The sequence below is a fragment of the Salvia hispanica genome, chromosome 1 (assembly GCF_023119035.1).
Source record: "Salvia hispanica cultivar TCC Black 2014 chromosome 1, UniMelb_Shisp_WGS_1.0, whole genome shotgun sequence".
Classification (NCBI taxonomy): Eukaryota; Viridiplantae; Streptophyta; class Magnoliopsida; order Lamiales; family Lamiaceae; genus Salvia; species Salvia hispanica.
Window position 1 is genome coordinate 51,184,971 of NC_062965.1, and position 22,941 is coordinate 51,207,911.

Below are 22,941 nucleotides of genomic sequence, written 5' to 3' on the forward strand. Positions count from 1 at the left end.
ACAGCCTATACTTCATATTTCAATTGGGTGATGGCGGCTTACGGTGCTGCGATTTCTCAAGAATACCATTCGGACTATTCTACAATTGTCTCGCATCTTGCTGGTTCCTCCCTCTCCACAAATCTTACAACCCGCCTACAATGCCATGGTTGACTTGAAGAAAGTTCTGCTAAAATTGGAGGACACCGGCTTCAGCAAGATCCGGACGAAGCTCAATGCTTTGGACAACCGAAACAAAGAGGCCGTATGGAAATTCGAAGATATGCTAGAATCTCATGTGTATCAACAGATTCTTCCACAACTCCAAGATGAGAGAGATCACTTGTCTTTCTCGGTAGATCTGCAGAGTCTCCGACATAGTGTTAATTGCTTTGTGGAGAAGGTGGCGGTGATGGAGGCGGAGTTCGATATTGAACTAGTCAATATGCCTGAAGAAGAAGGCCAACCTCTTCCATCTAGAATTGATTTTGGTGGAATCGACTCAAACATGGTTGGATTATCCAAAGAATTTGATGAAGTGAAGGATGATCTTCTTCAAGAAAATAAAGTGAACTACTATGCAATCACGGGTTGGAAAGACAACATTTGCTAAGAAATTATTTGACGATCCATCACTTAAGAGTCATTTCGAGCTTCAAGTGTGGGTTAAAGTGGGCAGAAAATGTGAATCTAATGAAATCACAAAAGGAAAACACTCGGGAGTTTTTTGGGAAATACTCAAGGAACTAAATTTGAAAATTTTTATAAGTTATCCCACCCACCATAAACCCTCGGGGTTTTACAATTATAAAAAAAAATTCAAAAAAAGTTTTCCAAAAAAATAATTTTTTAACCCCGGTTCAAACAACCCCCCATTTTTCCTCATCAATTTCCACAATCTCAACATTTCCATGGGCAACAAAGGGGGCCACATTTTTCCCCACAAAGGCCCGACTAGAAAAGGGCGGTTAAAATGTGTACAAACTTGGTGGGTTTGCGGCCCATACTGACCCCAATTGTTTAACATATCCATCCCACAACCCTTTCAAGGGGGTTTACTCACAAACTGGGCACAGACACAATCTCATAAACCCAAAAACAAAACTTTGGGCATGGCAAAAAGGTTAAACCCCCCTTATCTCCCCCTTTTCCCAAAAAATTGCAAAAAGGGGAGTTTAAGAATAAATCCCCCCTTTAATTACTTAAGATTTCAAGTATGTTCTTTCCCTTGTTATCCCCCCCAAAAAGGGGTTTCACCTTTTAATCACATGGCCCCAATCAAAGGGATTAACCAAACCCCAAATTCTTTGCTTTTCCCCCAAACGTTTTTTCCTTTTCCCTGATTTATCTTAACCTCATCAAACAAAGTCATGTTCATCATATAAATTCCATTCACACCCAACTCTAGATCTAACGTCAACATAAGTCACACATAGTGTTTTGCCATCAACCCCACACACACACACACCAACACACACGCGTACATGCACCACAAAACCCCACACGACGACACCTGCATACATATATTCCATATCCCCCTTTTTCCCCCTTTCACTCAAACAAGATGCATGAGGGGTTCAAAAATACCGAAACCTTAAAAAAAGAGGATGAATTGAAAAAAAGAAATATAAGAATACCTTTTTTTAGAAAAAAAGAACGGGGAAAACTAAGTATTAGACTCGGTTCTTCAAAAACTTGGATCAAACTACAATTCTTCTCCAAAAGATGACAAAATATTGGAGAATAGAAGAAGAAAAAAAATTTGGGGGGAGTGGGGAAGAAAAGAGGGGCGTGTTTTCAAGGGGGGGGAAAATAAAATTGGATGGCTGGGTTAGGGGGTTTCTCTTATTTTATAGTGCTCAATAAGATTTTTTGGTAAATAAAATAGAATATTTTGTAAAATTTGATTCTCCATAATTAATTAAAAACAAATATTGTGGGGGGGAGGGAAAAAATAAAAAGAACTATGGTTTCAAGGGAGGGGATTTAAAAAATGGTTTTTATCTAGCCAAGATTTCGTTTTGGATATTTTACGGGGTAATAAAATATCACAAAAAAAAAAAAAAATAAAAATCCTCCCAACTAGGGATTGGGAATAGGCTTAATAGGCCCTTTTTTAAAAAGGAATGGATTTTTAATATTAACTAAAATAAAAATTGGCAAGATCTCGAGGTATGGAAAGATTTGGAGAATATTTAAATTCTAGGTAAAGGAAGGGAAAACAAACAAGGGGGTCAATTAAAAAAAAAATAAATTCTTCCCTTTCCCAAGAATGGGATTTTCGAAAAAACACCTTGGGGGAAAAAATAGGGGGATTTTTTTTCAAAGAGATTTTAAAAATAATTGGGGTTTTTATTTAATTTGGATTTAAAAATCCCAAAATTAAATTAAATCCGGAAAAAAAGAATTCCCTCCAAAGAGTCAAAAGGGGGTTTGAAAATCTCAAAAAATTTGGTGGCTAGTATTTATGAAAAAATTTTCCCTAATATTCTCACCCACCCTTAAACAAATAATTCACCACATAAATCACCTTTAATTCAAATATTCACATGTCACGTCATATAATCAACAAGTTTGACTTTTCAAACTTCCAACGCAAAAACCCTAAATTCGACTCGGTCATAATTTCGTTCCTCCATTAAATTCACGTTTCCTAAGTCATAAATTAAGGAATTAAATTTTTGGCTCTAAAATTAGGGTTCAAAAAATTGGGTGTTACATTCTACCACTCTTAAAAGAAATTTCGTCCGAAATTTGGTACCTTCAAGGGAAAAGTTCGGTATAGTTCCATCATCTTGTCCTCAAGCTCCCACGTGGCTTCCTCGTGTCCGTGATTTCTCCAAAGTATTTTCACCGAGGCGACGATTTGTTTCTTAGGTTTGAACCTTACGGTCTAGGATCATCTGGGTCTCTCCTCGTAGCTCAAGTCCGGGTTCAATGCAACTTCCTTAAAGTGAATCATGTGCTTCGGTCGAACACGTACTTCCGCAATCGCGACACATGGAAAACGTTGTGCACATTCCCAAGGCTCGGGGTAGTGCCAATCGACACGAACGGTCCTATTCTTTCTAAGATTTCGTAGGTCCGGAAATCGCGGCTTCAACTTTCCCTTAACACCAAATCGACTACCCTCCGGACGGTGATACCTTGAGAAAAACTTTATCACCGGTTTGGAATTGTAAGTCGGTCCGTCGGACGCCGTAAGACTTTTGCCGTCCCGGGCTTCCTTCATTCTCGCGCGATTGTCGAATGATTTCACCATCTCTTCAACGGCATCCGGTTCGAGTACCTTCGCTCGCCTACTTCATCCCGATAGCGGTGATTTACACTTTCGCCATATAGTGCTTCGAAGCGCCATGTTGATCGTTGCTTGGAAGCTTTGTTGTAAGTGAATTCGATCAAAGGTAGTGCAGTCTCTCAACTTCCGCCTCGTCGAGTACTCGGCCCTTGGCATATCCTCGAGAGTCGAATCGTCCTTTCGGATTGTCCATCGGACGCGGGTGGAAAGCCGTGCTAAAGTTTAATCGGGTTCTAGCTCGCGCCGTAGCTAATCCAAAATTTCAGGTGAACTTCGGGTCACGATCGACGTAATCGTCATCGGGACTCCATGTAATCGCACGATTTCTTGTATGTAGATCCGCTAGTCCGTCCAACCGTGAGTTATAGGAATCGGGATGAAATGCGCACTTGGTAAGTCGATCTATGATCACCCAAATCGCAGTTGTTCCTTTGAGTCCTTGGTAATGCCGTCACGAATCCATGGCGATGTGCTCCCATTTCCACTCGGTATCTCCCATGGGTGTAACTTCCCGATCTGCGTTGATGTAGGCTTTCACCTGTTGGGAGCTGCGCCTCCACGAATGTTGCGATGTCCCTCTTCATGTCGTTCCATCAAAAGGACTCTTTCAAGTCTCGTACATCTTCGTACCTCCGGGGTGTGCGTGTATGGGTTTCATGAGCTTCACTCATGATCTCGTTCTGAGCTCCTCGTTCGGGCACGCATAGCCTTCCTTCAAAGGTGAGGGCGTTGTCGGACTCCTCACTAAAACTTTCGGATCGCGGTTCTTACTTCAACTCGGATTTCCTCTAGCTTCACATCCAACCGTTGTCGCAACAATCCTCGTTCTAGATCGGGTTCTATCACTAAGGCTGCGATTCGACCACCTACGGTTTTGGGTGCCATTACTACTTCCAATTCCTTAGCGCCATTCGGTACGGTGCCTTAGATACCGGTGCGGTCCAGGTTCAAGGTCGATCGTGAATTCTAACCGTCGATCCGGCGGCGGTCCCGTAACGCTTCGGGAAAACGTCGCGGCGGTCCCAGTTAATGGGTTCTTTTCCGAGGCTTGTAGGGAAATCGTCTCTCCTTACAATGAATCGTCGCAAAGTTCGCGGTCAACCATCCATTCCTAGGATTAGATCGACGTCTCCCATTGCCATAACTTGCAGTCGTGAGTGACTAACTTAAGTTCTCCTAGTACAATTTCTACATTCGAGCATGTTCGAGAGATTTCTATTATCTATGTGCATAACACGACATTCAATTTCTTAGCAGATCATTATAAGTAGTTCGTAAATGCGAAATATTTCTCGTCTCGTTCTATTGGTCATGTCTACACCTCTTGTTGGTATATCATTTCAGAGTGTTTGTCCGTAAAACTTATTTCCCACGTGTATCCTAAAATATTAAGCTTTCGCCTTCCCTGCCGTGTCGCATCAAGAACTCGAATATGTATTAAAAACTCAAAATTTAATCAAACGAGTCTTAACTTGGATATGGACCGATTTCAACTCGAAGAAGCACCACAAAATGTCTTAATATTTGTTAGTCTTAACAAGTTTGACTTTTCAAACTTTCAACGCAAAAACCCTAAATTCGACTCGGTCATAATTTCATTCCTCCATTAAATTCACGTTTCCTAAGTCATAAATTAAGGAATTAAATTTTTGGCTCTAAAATTAGGGTTCGAAAAATCGGGTGTTACAATTACGATGCATTCTTGCTCAAGTGGATCACGACCAAATTCTTACCCAAGGAGACGAAGACAACGATAAGAAATTGGTTGGACTATTGGAAGAGAAGTCGAAGGATAGGAAATGTTTAATTGTGTTGGATGATGTATGGAAATAAGATGCGCGAGTTATGGATAACTTGCCCAAGATAATGTCCAAATCTTGCTAACAAGCAGGCAAATTTTAGAAGAATATTACGAAACTGGGTATACACTACCCCGTTGAATGATGAAGAAAGTAAGAAATTACTTGGCGAAAAGGTGTTCGGTGAAGAGGGTTTCCTTCTCACCTTGATGAACTAGGAGAGAAGATTGCCAAAAAATGTGAAGGTCTTCTAATAGTCACAATTGCGAGCTCCTATATAATGAAGAAACAACCACAAAAAATTGGACTGAGGTAGCTTGAAAACAACATAATTTGGTATTCGTGGATGCATATAATCAAATAGAGGTACTTTTCCCAAGCTATGACTACTTACCTCAATTTTTGCGGATGTTATTTCTGTATATGGGAGCTTACCCTCCATATACTGATTTTCAACCACCTATCATTTTAAACCTGTTGAAAACTGAGGGGTTTCTTGAGCCTTTTGGTAAAAAAGCGTGGGATGATTTTATGGATATGAAAACTTTGGATGATGTTTTGATCAAATGCATGGCAAACCTTGCTGACCCGTACCACCTTGTTCTACTTGATATCAGAGTAGATTCTTGGTTTTCAAAGCAAATGTTTCGTGTGCATTCTTGCTGGCAGCACTTTTATAAGAAAGAAGCAACTAGGATTAAGTTTTTGCATGTTTTACAAAGCTACGATGATGATGTGAAAGATCAATGTCGGTTGTGTGCCCATTCCAACTCCTTATTTTCCATCAAAGATTTGTGTGAAAAACTAAAAAAATGATTGTGCATCCAATGTACGTTCTCTCCTTTGTCTTGGTCCTTACCACAAATATGCGATGCCAATACACGCAATGGATTTCAAGTTGCTCAAGGTGGTGGATGTTGGAAGTGTCCGATTTTATCATTTCCCACTTGAAATTTTCAAACAAATTTGTCTAAAGTACCTTTCCCTAACCTACAACAAAGAGATCCCTGTTTTTATCTACAAACTTTTTCACCTTCAATACTTGATTATCAATCAACATTTGAACATTAAGAAACTTGGAGCTTTGTCATGTATGCCGGTGGAAGTGTGGGACATGCAAGAACTGCAACATATTGAGATGTGGGGAAAAGACCTACCGACCCCTGAATCTGATGTTGCATTGGATAGACTTTACACTCTTAATGGTGTGAGTGATAAGAGTTGCACAAAAGAAATTCTCAAGAGAATCCCAAATTTAAGGAAATTACGAATTGTGGTAGAATTGCATCCTTATGATGAAGATGATAATAGAAACCCATTGTGTAACTTGGGTTTTATATCAGAGGAACTTCAGAATTTGAAAATACTTTCATATATTGTGATGTATCCTGATATTAAGAGTGAGTTCATGGTTCCTCTATCATGTTCCCATCAAGTTTGAGAAGGTTGAATTTGAAAAAACCACGCATTTGTCATTCGTCTTTTCCGAGAGTTCATACACATCCAGTATTACTCATACCTAATTAACAACGTATTGGACACCGATTATTTCATCGAAGCTCTATTGTCGGAAAAATATTGAAAAATCTCACAAGTTCGGGGGACTCTAAAAACTCAAAAAATCGAGGGATCGGAAAAACAAATATCGTGAAAGATTGTGTATTTACCAACAAATTGTCTTGTTTTAGCGAAAATGATGTCGTTTTAAAGATTGTTGTTTTGCCTCATTGACACCTCCGACGATTACGTGAGCCTTAATTGGAGAAGAATGAGTTTTGAAGGAGCTATCATGAACAATAAAAATTAATGTATTTTTGTTTAAAAAGAAAATTTAAATAAAAATAAAATGCTAAAGTTATCCTCTAATATAATAAAACGGACACTAATGTTGAAAATATCTTTAAAAGAACCATATAACAAATATTCTCCGTGATACATTTTGTTCTTTCAATTAAAAATTATTATATCCGACAATGCTGACTGTCTACTTTAATAATTGAGCAGGTATGGTTATATTTAAATTATACTGGCAGACAATGGAAGTATTTCTCTTTACCTTTCTCGTAATGCCATTAACAGCTGGCTAATATTAGTTGTTAATTAACAATGCTGATCGTCGTCTTCAATAATTGAGCAGGTTGGTTATATTTAAATTATACGGAACACTAATAGCCAATATTCTTCCAGTCCAAAGAAGATGATCTCTTCCTTAAGTCGAGAAAGAATAAAGTAAACCTAAAGGTGTTATAATTTTTAGTAATGAATCATCTTAGTTGACAAACCGAAATGAAAAATGGATCATATTCAATAATACGAAAGGGAATAGCTTCTAGACAAAGGGAATAGCTCCTAGACAAATGATACTCCATTTCTTTTACATTTCTCATATTGTCATTAAATATGTAGGGATGTTCATTATTTTAATAATGTAACAATTCTACTATTTACATTTTAGGAATGTGATCAAATGAAAATTCTAAATATTGTACAAAGTCAATGATTGATGTTGTGTTGATATAGTGTTGAATCTGTGTTGACATTAAAATTTTGAAATTTTATCTTGTGTTGATATTGTATTAAAAGCGTGTTGAGGAGTTTGAGTTTGTACAATATATAATAAGTTTGCATTTTATCACTACCCTTTACTTTTATTATAAAATTAAGAGGTATTACTCGGTAAAATAAAAAACTTCGGCGAAATTCGATAGTATTTACTTAGGTTTTGTTTGAATTTCACACAAAATTAGATATTTTTTTCCAAGTCATGGGAAATTCACTACAAGCGATAAATTCATTATTTCTGATACCAACCTTTAAGTTCATGTAAAAATAACAAAATTATAGACCAGATATTATGGAACAATAATAGGCTTCTCACACAAATATTTTTTGTAAACAGTATTTATTTCATATACTTTCTCAATCCATAAAAAAAATTATTTGTGGATGACACAAATTTTATAGATGCAACTATTTTTTTTGAATATACAAAATGACAAATGACACCGAGGGAGTTTAATTTTCTTCGTTATGTTAAATCTGAGTATACAAATATTTTATATGGGCGTGGTATCGTTAATCGATACACTACACGTGATTACCATTTTCACTCTTACATGCAATTACCAAAATCCCACCACCACCTTCCGCCGTTGCCTACTCCTTTCCTTCGGCTTCGCAAACTTCAAATATTTCAATTGGGTGATGGCGGCTTACGGTGCTGCGATTTCTCTCAGGGATACCATTCAGACTATTCTACAATCGTCTCGCATCACGCTGGCTCCTCCTCTCCACAAATCTTACAACCCGCCTACGATGCCATGGTTGACTTGCAGAAAGCTCTGCTAAAATTGGACGAGACGAGCTGCAGCAAGATCAGGACGAAGGTGAATGCTTTGGACGAACGAATCAAAGAGGCCGTGTGGGAATTCGAGGATTTACTCGAATCTCATGTGTATCAACAGATTCTTCCACAACTCGAAGGTCACTATTCATTCTCAGTAGATCTGCTGAGTCTCCGACAGAGTGTTGATTGCTTCATCCAGAGGGTGGCTGTGATGGAGGCGGAGTTCGATACGGAACTGCTCAATATGCCTGAAGAAGAAGGTGAACCTCTTTCCTCAAGAATTGATTTTCATGGAATCGACTCAAACATGGTTGGATTATCCCAAGAATTTGAGAACTTAAGGGATTATCTTCTTCATAAAATGGAAGGAAGTACTTTGAAATAACGGGGATGGCAGGGTTGGAAAGACAACATTTGCTAAGAAATTATTTGACGATCCATCACTTAAGAGTCATTTCGAGCTTCGAGTATGGGTTAAAGTGGGCAGAAAATGTGAATGTAATGAAATATTACGATGCATTCTAGCTCAAGTGGATCGCGACCAAAAGCTTACCCAAGGAGACGAAGACGGCGATAAGAAATTAGTTGGACTCTTGGAAGAGAGGTTGAAGGATAAGAAATGTTTCATTGTGTTGGATGATGTATGGAAATGGGACGCGCAAGTTATGGATAACTTGTCACAAGATAATGTCCGAATCTTGATAACAAGCAGGAAAATTTAGAAGAATGCCAAATCGGGTGTACACTACGCTTGTTGAACGAAGAAGAAAGTAAGAAATTACTTGGCAAGAAGGTGTTCGGTGAAGATGGTTTTCCTCCTCACCTTGATGAATTAGGAGAGAAGATTGCCAAAAAGTGTGAAGGTCTTCCACTTATGATAGTCATAGTTGCAGAGTTCCTATCTAAAGAAGAAACAACCAAAGAATATTGGACTGAGGTAACTGAAAGACAACATAATTCAGTATTCGTGGATGCATATGATAATATCGCAGAGGTACTTTTCCCAAGCTATGACTACTTACCTCAAAAATTGAAGATGTTATTTCTGTATTTGGGAGCTTACCCTGCATATACTAATATTCACCCGCACATCATCTTAAACCAGTTGAGTACTGAGGGGTTTCTTGAATCTTTTGGTAAACAAATTTTGGGTGATATTTTGGATGGAGAAACTTTTGATTATCTTTGCGCGAATGTCTGGCACACCTTGCTTCCGGTACCACCTCATTTTACTCAATCTCACTTTACATTCTTGGTTTTCAAAGCAAATGTGTCGTGTGCATTCTTGTTGGCAGCACTTTTGTAAGAAAGAAGCAACTCGGATTAAGTTTTTGCATGTTTTACAAAGCTATGATGATGTTGTGAAAGATCAACGTCGGTTGTGTGCCCATTGCATCTCTTTATTTTCCTTCGAAGAAGTGTGGAAAATATAAAAAATGATTGTGCATCCAATGTGCGTTCTCTCCTTTGTGTTGGTCCTTACCACGAATATGCTATGCCAATACATGTAATGGATTTCAAGTTGCTCAAGGTACTAGAAACTGGAAGTGTCCGATTTTATCATTTCCCTTGAAATATTCAAACTAATTTGTCTAAAGTACCTTTGCCTAACCTGCAACAAAGATATCCCGGTTTCTATATCCAACCTTTTTCACCTTCAATTCTTGATTATCTATCCACATATGAAAATTAAAAAACATGGAGCTCTGTCATGTATGCCAGTGGAAGTATGGGACATGCAAGAACTACGATATGTTAACGTGTGGGAAAAGACCTACGGCCCTGATTCTTCTATTGCTGCATTGGATAGACTTTTCGGTCTTTATGGTGTGAGTGCAAAGAGTTGCACAAGAGAAATTCTCAAGAGAATCCCTTATTTAAAGACTTTAGAGATTGTGGTAGAATTGCATCCTTCTGACGAAGATGATGATAGAAACACATTGAGTAACTTGGGTTATATATCAGAGGAACTCAGGTATCTGGAAATGATTCATTATATTGTGACATATCCTGATATTAAGCGTGAGTTTATGGTTCCTCTTTCAATGTTCCCATCAAGTCTGAGAAGGTTGGATTTGAGAGGCTTGGGGTGTCCATGGAAGCACATGAATGACATTGGTTCGATGCTACCAAATCTTGTGCATCTCGCTTTAAATGGCTATGCCTTTCGAGGCCCGAGTGGAATATAGAATCAGGGAGTTTTTGAAACTTGAGGGAGTTGAAATTGAGGACACTGATTTGGTGCGATGGAGAGCTCAGCGAGGAAGTCTCCTAAGCCTTAACCTCCTAAGCATTCGTCATTGCTACAAATTACAACAACTCAATTGGACGCGTGATCCCTCAATGGTTGCCACTGCAATTGAGTTAGTTGAGTGCAATCCCTTAGCCGTCGCTTCTGCCATGCAATTAAAGCCTGAATATATGTTTCAAATTCGTTCTCACTCTTCTTTTTGATATCAAGGTTAATAGGTTAGTCTTCCTATTCCCTTTAATTTTCACAAAACCACATGAATTCACTTATTTCATAACTTAAAATGCTTGTGCTTGTAAGTGTTCTGGTTATATTGTATTGCAGATGTGTGTTTTAGGTTGTTGGTTGCTTTTGTTCTTACTAGTTCATCTATTAATGAGATTCTGATCTCTCAAATGGGAGAGGTTTAAATTCACGTAACATGTTTTGAATATTTATAACGATCACATGTTATATTAATTTAGTAGTATCATTTTTTAGGAAATGTGAGGGCAAAAGTTGCCAGATAGCAAGGTATGATTTATTTCAATTGTATTAGTATCAGCATGTTTTTTCTTAAGATAAGCATATTGATTTGTTGGATTTTGTTGAGGTTTATAAAACCCAAATAAAATTACTGTAACCGACACTTCTGTGAGTTAATTTGTGTGAAAAATACTAAAGACAACCGTGGTAAAGTTTCATAGAAATTAGGAAACAATATGTGATAAATAAGTAGGAAAATATATTTGATTATGTTTTAGCATGTTGGTTTGCATGTTGTAGAAAACTCACTACAAGAGCAATGTTACTCCCTGCGACCACAATTATGTGTCTCACATTTCCTTTTTTCGTCCGTCTACAATTAAGTGTCTCATTTACTTTTTACTACTTTTGGTAATGGACCACACATTTCATTAACTCGTCTCACTCACATTTCATTATAAAACTAGCTTAAGTGTTCACATTAATTATGTAGGAGTTTATTCACTTCTAATTCAAAAAATGGTTGACATACTAGAGAAAGAGTGATAAGCTTATTTGTGTCACCTATTTTCGATCAAATTCAATAGATAAAATGGAACTTATCCGCATGTAAAGATGCTTTTGTTGCAGGGCCTAAGTTAAACAATGAAGGGATTTCCAATTGTGATTGAGACAAAGTTACTTATCTTAGAGCGCGTTACCTGCTCACATGTGCCGCGCGCGTGGTTACTGTTCTGCGGTTGGGAGGAAGTATTTAATAAGAAACTGTATCACAAACAAAGATATTCGAAAGGAGGACCGATGACAATGCCCAACTAACCGTAGATGTCAGGATAACATTAAGCTTTGCCTTGTTATACTTATTTAGGATTGTTGGTTGTTAGTACTGATCAAATGTGTGTGCTAATCAATTCTGCCTATTTGTTGGCTTATTTGTATTGCAATTTGCTTCCTTATCTATGCTATACTTTTTTGCTTTTTCCTCATAATAATAGTATAAAGCTCAAGAAATTTAAGTGGAATGTTATATAATGAGACTTGATGCTAAAATCTAGAGTCTTTGCCTCATCTCAATGAACATCAATAACAAATAAAGATGAAATGTGATCAACACCCAATGATGGTACTGATGTCTGGGAAATCAATCCTCAACTTCTGAAATTCAAGTCCAAAGCAGCTACATGATTATATGATGATTTGTAAGTTTTATTAATGCCATTTTTAAAGCTCAGAGGCTTGCATTTGAGCGTTCAATTCACTCTAGAAGCTCTATGTTCAGATACTGTGGTACTTACCGTAGTCTGGAATGTCACAATAATCCTTTTTTTTCTAGGCAATTGATTAATAGATATTTCCTAAAAAATAAGTAAATAGCAACTGGTTTTCACTTATACACTTTTTATTCCTAGGCAATTAATGGAATATTAATTAGTGAAATCTCAATGTTTTATTGATTTACGTACTGACGTGTATATTTAAATGGGTCAAGTAATAATACCCAATCACATTAATTAATAAAAACAAAATAGTAAAAAGTATTTTGAAATTAGTTTAAGTTATAACCAATCACCCACAATTACACAAAATTAAACTGAGATTGTAAATGGTAAAAAAAAAGTTAAAGTTTGTTTTTACAATGATAGAAGTGATCTTCCAAATTCCAAAGTAAGATTTATGTAATAATTCGATCTAATGTGTAGATTTTGGTACTTCTGTCAAGATATATTTCATTTATAAATACTTATCAAGTGAAGCTAGCATATCTCATCCAATTAATAATGCCTAGTCTTCCTCAATATATTCGATCTCATCTTTCCTTTTCAACTTTGGCATATATATTTAGGTATAATTCTTCGACATGTAGTGTATCTTGTGGAAAGTACAAGAATAGAGCTCTAGACATCATTATAAATGTACTCATATGTATATATACAAGAACTAAAAAGTACTACTACAAAAAATAAAAGTACTCCTTTGTACTCCTTCTGTTCCATAGTAATAGAAGCGTTTCTTTTGGGCACGGAGATTAAGAAAAATTATGTTAGGTGAGTTAAGTAAAGAGGGAATAAAGTGGAAAATGAAAAAGGTAGAGAGACGAAGAGAGAAAAAAGTAAGAGAAAGTAAAGTAGGTGTTGTATCTCATGGAAAGTACAGAAATAGAACACTAGACATCTTATATATGTGAGAACTACAAAAAATAAAAGTAATACTATGTATATGTGATAACTAATTGGCCCATAATTTAGGCCCAAGTATAAAAGCCCAATACGCACAAACCGGCCCAGCTGCCCCATCGGGTTTGACCCGCCCTCCAAACCCAGTCTTTACATTTTGCTAGTTCCTCAAATCTCATAAGAATAATTCTATTGTGATAATGGCAAATATATCCAAATTTCTTCCTTTTTCAACTGATTATTTAAGTTGAAGACTTTTCCAGAATTTGACCAAGAGTTAAACTAATTTTTACCTGGCAAATGCCTTTATTAAAATACTATTACTATCTATTTGATCTATTGATCATAACCTCAAAATATGGGCACCCAATTTGATCGGTTTGAAAAAATAGTATTTCAGCGGAGTATATGGCGTGCATTCTGGCATTGTTAGTTGATACATGTGATCCCACTTTTATATACTCTATTGTCCCATAAAAATAAAAGACATTTTTAATTTTAGAATATTTCATAAAAATATCCCTATTCATTTCGGGTAACTTTCTTCTCTCTAATAAAGTGGAGTCTAGGGGTGTGCATTCGGGTTTCGGTTCGGTTTTTCGCCCAAACCGAACCGAACCTGAAAAACCGAATTTAGGCTAAAATTGAAATTGAACCGAACCGAAAAACGAAAAATCGAAAATCGAAAAACCGAAATCCGAACTTAAAAAACCGAACCGAACCGAAAAACTGAAAAATCGAAAACTGAAAAACCAAATCCGAACTTAAAAACCGATCCAAACTCAAAACTCCAAATTTCAAAACAAAACCGGAAAAACCGAAAAAAATAGTATATTTTAATATATCTAATTTATTTTATTTTATATATACTAATAGAATATAAATATATATAATATAAAATTAATACAATATATATAATATTTATTATATAAAAATATATTAGAAGAATATATATTATATGTATGATATAATATACTAAATTAATAGGATAAAAATATATAATAATATATTTAAAATATAATTCGGTTTTTCGGTTTTTTTTTTTCGCCCAAACCGAACCGAACCGAAAAACCGAAATTTTTGTATTTTTAAAACCGAACCGAACCGAAAAACCAAAAAAATCGAACCGAATTTCAAAATTTCGGTTTGGTTCGGTTCGGATATTCGGTTTTCGGTTATTTTGCTCACCCCTAGTGGAGTCCATAGTCTATCATTATTCTTTCCTTTTATCTCTTGTATTTTATCTATTATGCATTAATTCTAGCATTGTTCTAAATTCCACATTTTTATGAGAAAAGGGAATAGTAGTTTTATGCCAATAAAATATGAGTATAATAAATTAATTGATCACGAGATTCCCTATAAAAGTAACAAGCGTGCCAATTATTTATAAGCCAAAAAAAAAAGAAATTGGTGCAATCAATCATGAATGAAGAAAGCAAATTATATTTATTTTGGTCCATTGTTTAAAACTAAAAATTTCTATTTTAAAAAATATTTTTCTCTATAAAAACTCGAGATTCTTTCTTCGAGGGATGTAATCAATTGCTAACTAATTACCAATCCCAAATTGAGACCAATTTTCACTATTAGATTAGAAGATCTTGCGGTTAATATAATGCCAAGTATAATATATTTTAAATTTAAATAATTATTAATTAAATTAAAAGTGTATTAATGTCAAATCTTATATGTAGTAATTATAACTAACTACTTTCTCTCTCCTCAAAATCATCTCAAATCTTTAAATTTACGTAACTCTCTCAATTTAAATTATTTTTTCAAGTAAAAAATATATCAAATTAAAGATAATTTAATAAGAATTCCAACGAGATCTCAATTGCATATGTTCCGACGATGTTCAAGTGATGAAATTTGATAAATTATATTTCAATTTTCGTACATGTTGAATAAGCAGCCTTTTATCAACAAATTGCAACAAAATCTCAATATATCAGAAAGAAAATCTCAATATTATGCGTACGTACAATTTCAATAAAAAATGCTGTTGATATTTTCTTGTCTCTTTCAGATTGATATTCTAATATCATATCGGCTTGATATTCGTAATACACAATCGCCGATATAAAAACACCCACTCTCAAAATTATCATATGATAACATAATGACAGATATTACCCTTTTGTTGATATTTTGCCTACTATTTATTGAGATTTGTGAGCTTTAATCTCATCCACTCATTTTAAAAAATCCAAGGGTGGAGATTTAGTCTTGATTTTTGGATTAGGGATCCTATAAGCATTAGAATAGAACCCCATTCTTCAATAATAAAACTTCAAAAACTTTTCTTTTCTCTTTCTATCTTCCACTTGCACATTATTAAAAAAAATTAATTTCCAAGATTCTGATAGATTTTTCAAAGATCTGATAGTTAGAATTCCACGTACTCCCTCCGTCCCACATAATTTTACACACTTTGACCCGACACGAGTTTTAAGAAATGTAATGGAAAGTGAGTTGAAATAGTTGGTGGGATGTGGTCCTAATTTTAAAGTATTAGTTTTATAATAAAATGTGAGTATGAATAAGTTAGTGGAATATGAGGTTCACTATCAAAAATGATAAAAGTAAAATGGGTAAAATTATGTGGGATGACCCAAAATGAAATACTGGGTAAAATTATATGGGACGGATGGAGTAATTTATTATTCAGTTGACTATCTATCTTCCACTTGTATTAACCAATGCACGTGATTAGCAATTTTTCTTCAGAAAACATTTATGAAAACCCCTCCACCACCTACGCCCACTGCAACTCCTTTCCTTCGGCTTCGCAACCACAACTCTACAATCAAGTCATGGCGGCTTATGGTGCCGCGATTTCTCTCAAGAATACCATTCGGTGTCTTCTACAATCGTCTCGCATTTCACTAGCTCCTCCGTCTCCACAAATCTTACAACCCGTTTACGAGGCCATGGTTGACTTGCAGAAAGCTCTGCTAAAATTGGAGGAGACCGGCTACAGCAAGATCCGGACGAAGGTGAATGCTTTGGACGAACGAATCAAAGAGGCCATATGGGAATTCGAAGATTTACTCGAATCTCATGTGTATCAACAGATTCTTCCACAAGTCGAAGGTCACTTGTCTTTCTCGGTAGATCTGCATAGTCTCCGACAGAGTGTTGATTGCTTCATCCAGAGGGTGACAGTGATGGAGGCGGAGTTCGATATTGAACTACTCAATATGCCTGAAGAAGAAGGCCAACCTATTTCCTCAAGAATTGATTTTCACGGAATCGACTCAAACATGGTTGGGTTATCCCAAGAATTTGAAAGCACAAGGGATTATCTTCTTGGAGAAAATAAAGAGAGCTACTATGCAATTACGGGGATGGCAGGAGTTGGAAAGACAACATTTGCTAAAAAATTATTTGACGATCCATCACTTAAGAGTCATTTCGAGCTTCGAGTATGGGTTAAAGTGGGCAGAAAATGTGAATCTAATGAAACATTACGATGCATAGTAACTCAAGTGGATCGCGACCAAATGCTTACCCAAGGAGACGAAGACAACGACGAGAAATTAGTTAGACTCTTGAAAGAGAGATTGAAGGATAAGAAATGTTTCATTGTGTTGGATGATGTATGGAAATGGAATGCGCGAGTTATGGATAAATTGCCACGAGAAAATGTCCGAATCTTGCTAACGAGCAGGCAAAATTTAGAAGAATGCCGAATTGGGCGTAAACTACGCTTGTTGAATGATGAAGAAAGTAAGAAATTACTTGGCAAGAAGGTGTTCGGTGAAGATGGTTTTCCTCCTCACCTTGATGAACTAGGAGAAAAGATTGTCAAAAAATGTGAAGGTCTTCCACTTGTGATAGTCAAAGTTGAGCTCCTATCCAAAGAAGAAATAACCCCACAATACTGGGCCGAGGTAGTCACAAAACAACATAATTCGATCTTCACAAATGCATATAATCAAATATTAGAGGTACTTTTTCCAAGCTATAACTACTTACCTCAAAATTTGAAGATGTTATTTCTGTATTTCGGAGCTTACCCTCCGTATATTGATATTGAACCACACGTCATCTTAAATCGGTTGAGTACTGAGGGGTTTGTTGAATCTTTTGGTAGACAATTTTTGGGTGATTTTATGGATGGAGACGCTTCTAATTTTCATTTGCACGAATGGGTGGCAGTCCTCGCTACCGGTACAACCTCATTCTATTCAATTTCACTCTCGATTCTTGGTTTTCAAAGAAAATGTTTCGTGTGCATTCTTGCTGGCAGCACTTTTGTAAGAAAGAGGGAACTAGGATTCAGTTTTTGCATGTTTTACAAAGCTATGATGATGTTGTGAAAGATCAACGTCGGTTGTGTGCTCATTGCATCTCTTTATTTTCCTTCAAAGAAGTGTATGAAAAGATAAAAAATGATTGTGCATCGAATGTACGTTCTCTCCTTTGTGTTGGTCCTCGCCACAAATATGCGATGCCAATACATGCAATGGATTTCAAGTTGCTCAAGGTATTGGATACTGGAAGTGTCCGATTTTATCATTTTCCAGAAATTTTCAAGCTAATTTGTCTAAAGTACCTTTCCCTAACTTGCAATAAAGAAATCCCAGTATCTATATCCAACCTTTTTCACCTTCAGTTCTTGATTATCTATCAATATATGAATATTAAAAAACTTGGAGTTTTGTCATGTATGCCAGTGGAAGTATGGGACATGCAAGAACTACAACATATCGAGGTATGGGGAAAAGACCTACCTACCCCTGATTCTTCTACTGCTGCATTGGATAGACTTGACACTCTTAATGGTGTGAGTGAAAAGAGTTGCACAAGAGAAAAACTCAAGAGAATCCCAAATTTAAAGAGATTAGGAATTGTGGTAGAATTGCAGCCTTATGATGAAGATGATGATAGAAACCCATTGAGTAACTTGGGTTTTATATCAGAGGAACTCCAGTATTTGAACACACTTGCATATACTGTGATGTATCCAGATATTAAGCGTGAGTTTATGGTTCCTCTATCGATGTTCCCATCAAGTTTGACAACTTTGAATTTGAGTGGCTTAGGGTGTCCATGGGAGAACATGAATGTCATAGGTTCGATGCTACCAAATCTCATGTTCCTCACGTTAAAAGGCTATGCCTTTCGAAGCGCCGAGTGGAATATAGAAGCACTTGATACAGTTATAATTAAGGACACCGATTTGGTGCGATTGATAGCTCAACATGGAAGTCTACCAAGGCTCAAACTCCTAAGCATACGCCATTGCTACAAATTACAACAATTCAATTGGTCGCGTGATCCCTCAATGGTCACCATTGCAATTGAGTTAGTTGAGTGCAACCCCTTAGCCGTCGTTTCTGCCAAGCAATTAAAGCCTGAATCTGTCTTTAAAATTCGTTCTCACTCTTCTTTTTGATACAAGAAGTCCTAGCTCATTTCTCAACTTGGTTAAGAGGTTATTCTTCATACTCCCTTTAATTTGCGCAAAACCACATGAATTCACTTCTTTCTTAACTAAAATGCTTGTGCTTGTAATTGTTTTTTTGTTATATTGTATGGTTGTTGGCTGCTTTTTCTTCTATGAATGGGAGTTTGATATCTAAAATGGGGGAGGTTTAAATCACGTAGCATGTTTTGAAAATATTTATCGCTCACATGTTATATTAATTAACTCTAATTTATCAGGAAATGAGAGGGCAAAAGGGGTCTGATGGCAAGGTATTCAGTTGTATTAGTATTACCATGTTGTTTCATAGATATAAGCATATATAGTGATTTTTTGGATTTGTTGATGTTTTATGAAAAATACTAAAGACAACAGAGATATGTTTGATTATGTTTTCATATGTTGGTTTGCATGTTGTATAAAGCTCACTGATAACTGTCTCATTAGCTTTTTACTACTCATGGTAATGGACTCCACATTCCATTTACTCGTCTCACTCACATTCCATTTACTCATCTCATTTTATTAGTTATATGTAGGAGTTTATTCACTTCTAATTCACAAGCTAGTCTACATATTAGAGATAGAGTGATAAGCTGATTTGTGTCACGTATTTTTTTTATCATGTTGTATGGATAAAATGGAACTTATCTGCATGTAAAGATGCTTTTGTGGCAGGCATATTTGGTGACTTTGGATAGGCACGAGTGGGAGCGCATGGAGTTGTGAAGATTAGCCAATCTGTGGTATTTCCAGTTGTGACTAAGAGAAAGTTACTTATCTTAGAACGTGCTACCTGCTCACATGTGCCGTGCGTGTGGTTACTGTTCTGCGGTTGAGAGGAAGTATTTAATAAGAAAATGTATCACAAACAAAGATATCTGAATTTTTAGTTTTAGTTAAACTTAAAACTCCGTAGCTTAGTTTAACAACTCTTGTATTTCCATTTCTAGTTAACTGCTACTTTTGCTTTTATGGTAATTATGATGATCTGTTGATTCTGTATGGTGTGTGCATTTATGTGTATGCAAATGATTTGTTGTTAGTGAACAAAGAATTCTGTAGCATTTACTCTTCTTAGTTCAAGTATGGTTCATTAATTTCTTGTGAAATTGTACGTCTAGTTGGTTGTTTTTGTTGTTCTTAACTTAGTTTCTGCATATTTTAGTTCGTTCGTATTTCATCGCCGTGTTTGAACTTGTTGTTTCATTAAGGTCGAAAGGAGGACCGATGGCAATGCAAAACTAACCGTAGATGTCAAAGTTAGAGTGGGATACACATGATCCTTCAAAAATGTTCATTCTACTTATCAGGAGCTTGATCAACTTTGGACCACACTTGAAATATTTTTTTTAAAGACTGTGGTAAGATTCTTCAAAGCTCTGCCTTGTTATACTTATTCAGGATTGTTGGTTGTTGATACTGATCAAATGTGTGCTATGCTGTAACGCCCCACTTTTTCAAACCCTAATTTTCGGGTTATAAAATTTTTGCATTAAATGCTTTAAATGCTATGATATGTGGATTATTTGATGAGTGATTAATTGCATAGTGTCTTTGTGACCTAATTGCGTATGAGAATGGAGATTGAGTTGAATAGTCAACTTGTTGAAATGTTGACGTGGCTATTGAATAGTCAAAGATGTGGAAAAATGATGTGGCCGTTGAAAGGTCAATACGATGAGAAAAATGGAGTAGAAGTGAAGAGATGATTGATTTGAATATGTGAATACTTGATGCGGAGAAATATAATTGTGGGAGAATTATTATTTATTTCCGAAGGGATGAGTGAGAAAAATAATAGGAGCATTTCTTAAAGCATGTGAAATTTTCGGCCAATATATATATTGGAGAAGAAATAATTTTATTCTTGGATTTAATTATTTGTTTGGGATAATTATCCAAATTAAATCCAAAGTCCAAAATACTCTATAATTCCTACATGGAATTTTCGAACTCCACCTTTGATTATTCCCATGAGATTTTCGAAAATCTCATATTTTGGAGAAGAGGGAATTATTTATTTATTTGATTCCTTATTTATTCTACTCCATGAATAAATATAAATATGCTAGAATATCCTACCATATCTTGCCAAATCCAAGAAGATATTGCATATCCTAATTAAATTAGGATTTGAAATTCAAATCTCTTGGAGGAGTTGAAAAAGTCACGCCTATTTCCTTTTAATTGGGGAGGAATATTATTATTTTCTTGCTCCGTGATATATTATTCTACTCCGTAAAATATCTGAATTTAAATTATAGGCTAATTAAAAGCCTATAATTTTCGAAATCCTCCTTCTTCTCAACCAATTCAACGCCACTTCCCCAATATCTCTCCCAAATCTTTACTTATTTAAATATTTGGATATTATTATTTGTGACTCTATAAATAGGAGAGAAACCCTAACCCTAGAGATCACAAAACCGGCGCCCCACTCCTCTATAATTTTCGAAAATTACTCCCCCTCTCTCTCCAAGTTTTCTTCAAGTTTTCTTCAAGATTTCTTCATCAATTGAGAAGAATTCAAGTGAAATTCAAGAGATTATTGAAGAATCAAGACTAATTCCTTGTTTCTACCGTTCGTTCTTTTGGAAAAGGTACTTTATTTATTGATCTCCTCTTCTTCTACCGATTAATCGGTATTCTTGTTTCCACATGCATATAGATTGAGTGAAGGGGAATTAATCGGTGAATTTTGGGATATGTGTGCAAGTGTGTGTGTGTGTGTGTGTGTGCACGCCTCGGTCGGCGTGCACAAGTGTGATGATCGTGTGCGTATGTTGTGTGTGTGGAACACTCATGCGTGACACGATTTAATGGTGAATTTGGAGTTGTTGTTTGAATAAAAATGATATGCTAATCATACATTGATTTTGATTGATGATTTGAAAATAATCGATGGGAAAAAAGGAAATATGAGAGACATGCATGATTTGAAATCAATGATTGAATCTGATTTGTGATATGCCTAATTTAAAGGTGATACTTCGCGCTCTCAGCGTGATAAACGAGGAGAAAAGAATACTATCGAGCTAAACTTACGAGGTGGGCTTTCTTTTAAAATAAGGACATTGTCCTAAACTGATATTGATGAGAATGAAAGATGTGTTATCATGCCTTGATTTGTTTTGTCGTGCCTATCCCTCGTGGCTATGCCACTATTGATTTAATCGAATTCGGATCCTTGTAGAGCCGCAAACTCTACTTGGGTTAGTGTACACCAATGTTAGACCGAGTGCTGGCGTACGGGTCGGCCGGTCTAGTGACCTGGATTGCGGCCGCATTCCTTGTCATGTAGAATGAGGATATGGTAAACGTCTATGAGAAAAATGGTTGCGCGTACCGTGATAATTGAGAAAAAGATATTTTGGTGCCTCGGGTCTTTCTAAAGTTAAAACCCCGATGGACACTTGAAAGTGGCATGATAATAACTATATTTGTGATAAAACTGTTTTCGGCAATGAGCCCATTGAGTATGATTATCGTACTCAGCCCTGCATGTGTTTTCCTTATGTGCAGGTTGAGCGGTGGCGAGCGGGCGGCGGTGTTGAGTAGAGAATAATAAAATGATCTGTTGGTACTATAAGTGTCGTTGTGTCTCCATACATAGCCTCACTTCTTTCTTGGTCGCTTCCGCTATATTATAAAAAATTGTTATCTTTTGGTTGGGATGAATACTTTTATTTCTTGGGAATATTTTGGGTATGAAACAGTTGGAAATTATTTTGGAAACTCTGATGAGCATTTATTGCGATAGCCTTTTATTGGATTTCTTGCTAAGGCATTATTCTTTTCCTATTAAATTGTTCATTAAATGCTTTGGTGAAAATCTCTTTTCAAATGGAACCCTAGCCTATGATCTTTGATGCATTTAAGTCCGTTTAGTTAACGATCGCCGCATTTATTATACCCTAGATGGGCGGGTCGTTACAGTTGGTATCAGAGCGATCGTTCTTTCCGCTCTGGACCCAAGAGTCTTGTTGAATTGAAATCTGAAATTTGTGTAAATTGATTAATTGATAATCGTCGAAGGCTCAACACCGCAACTCGTCTCCGCTCAACCACGATGAACGAGGTAACGAGTATCTCTTGAATTTTGATTTGAATTATGAAATGTTGAAAGTTGAAGCGAATGGGAGATTGTTGTGATATTTAGAAAATTGTGATGATTATGCTTGCATGTGAA

At 36.2% G+C, this 22,941-nt stretch overlaps 1 protein-coding gene and 1 long non-coding RNA gene across 2 annotated transcripts; both read left to right on the top strand.

The window, feature by feature from the left end:
- The first annotated feature begins 10,628 nt into the window (after positions 1-10,628).
- LOC125212663 lies at positions 10,629-12,124 on the top strand. Its single transcript, XR_007174764.1, has 2 exons — positions 10,629-10,891; positions 11,154-12,124. It is a non-coding gene; the product is annotated as an uncharacterized LOC125212663 (long non-coding RNA).
- Positions 12,125-16,131: 4,007 nt separating this feature from the next.
- LOC125200289 (disease resistance protein RPP13-like) lies at positions 16,132-18,719 on the top strand. The gene is made up of 3 exons (XM_048097967.1): positions 16,132-17,211; positions 17,311-17,491; positions 17,998-18,719. The coding sequence occupies exons 1-3, from the start codon at positions 16,132-16,134 to the stop codon at positions 18,717-18,719; spliced, it is 1,983 nt and encodes a 660-aa protein (XP_047953924.1).
- Positions 18,720-22,941: the final 4,222 nt, after the last annotated feature.

Coding starts and splice junctions, on each gene's coding strand:
- LOC125200289 (XM_048097967.1), top strand. CDS start 16,132: ATGGCGGCTTATGGTGCCGCGATTTCTCTCAAGAATACCATTCGGTGT. Junction 17,212..17,310: donor CCCCACAATACTGGGCCGAG/GTAGTCACAAAA, acceptor CAAAATTTGAAG/ATGTTATTTCTGTATTTCGG. Junction 17,492..17,997: donor GGTGGCAGTCCTCGCTACCG/GTACAACCTCAT, acceptor CATGTATGCCAG/TGGAAGTATGGGACATGCAA.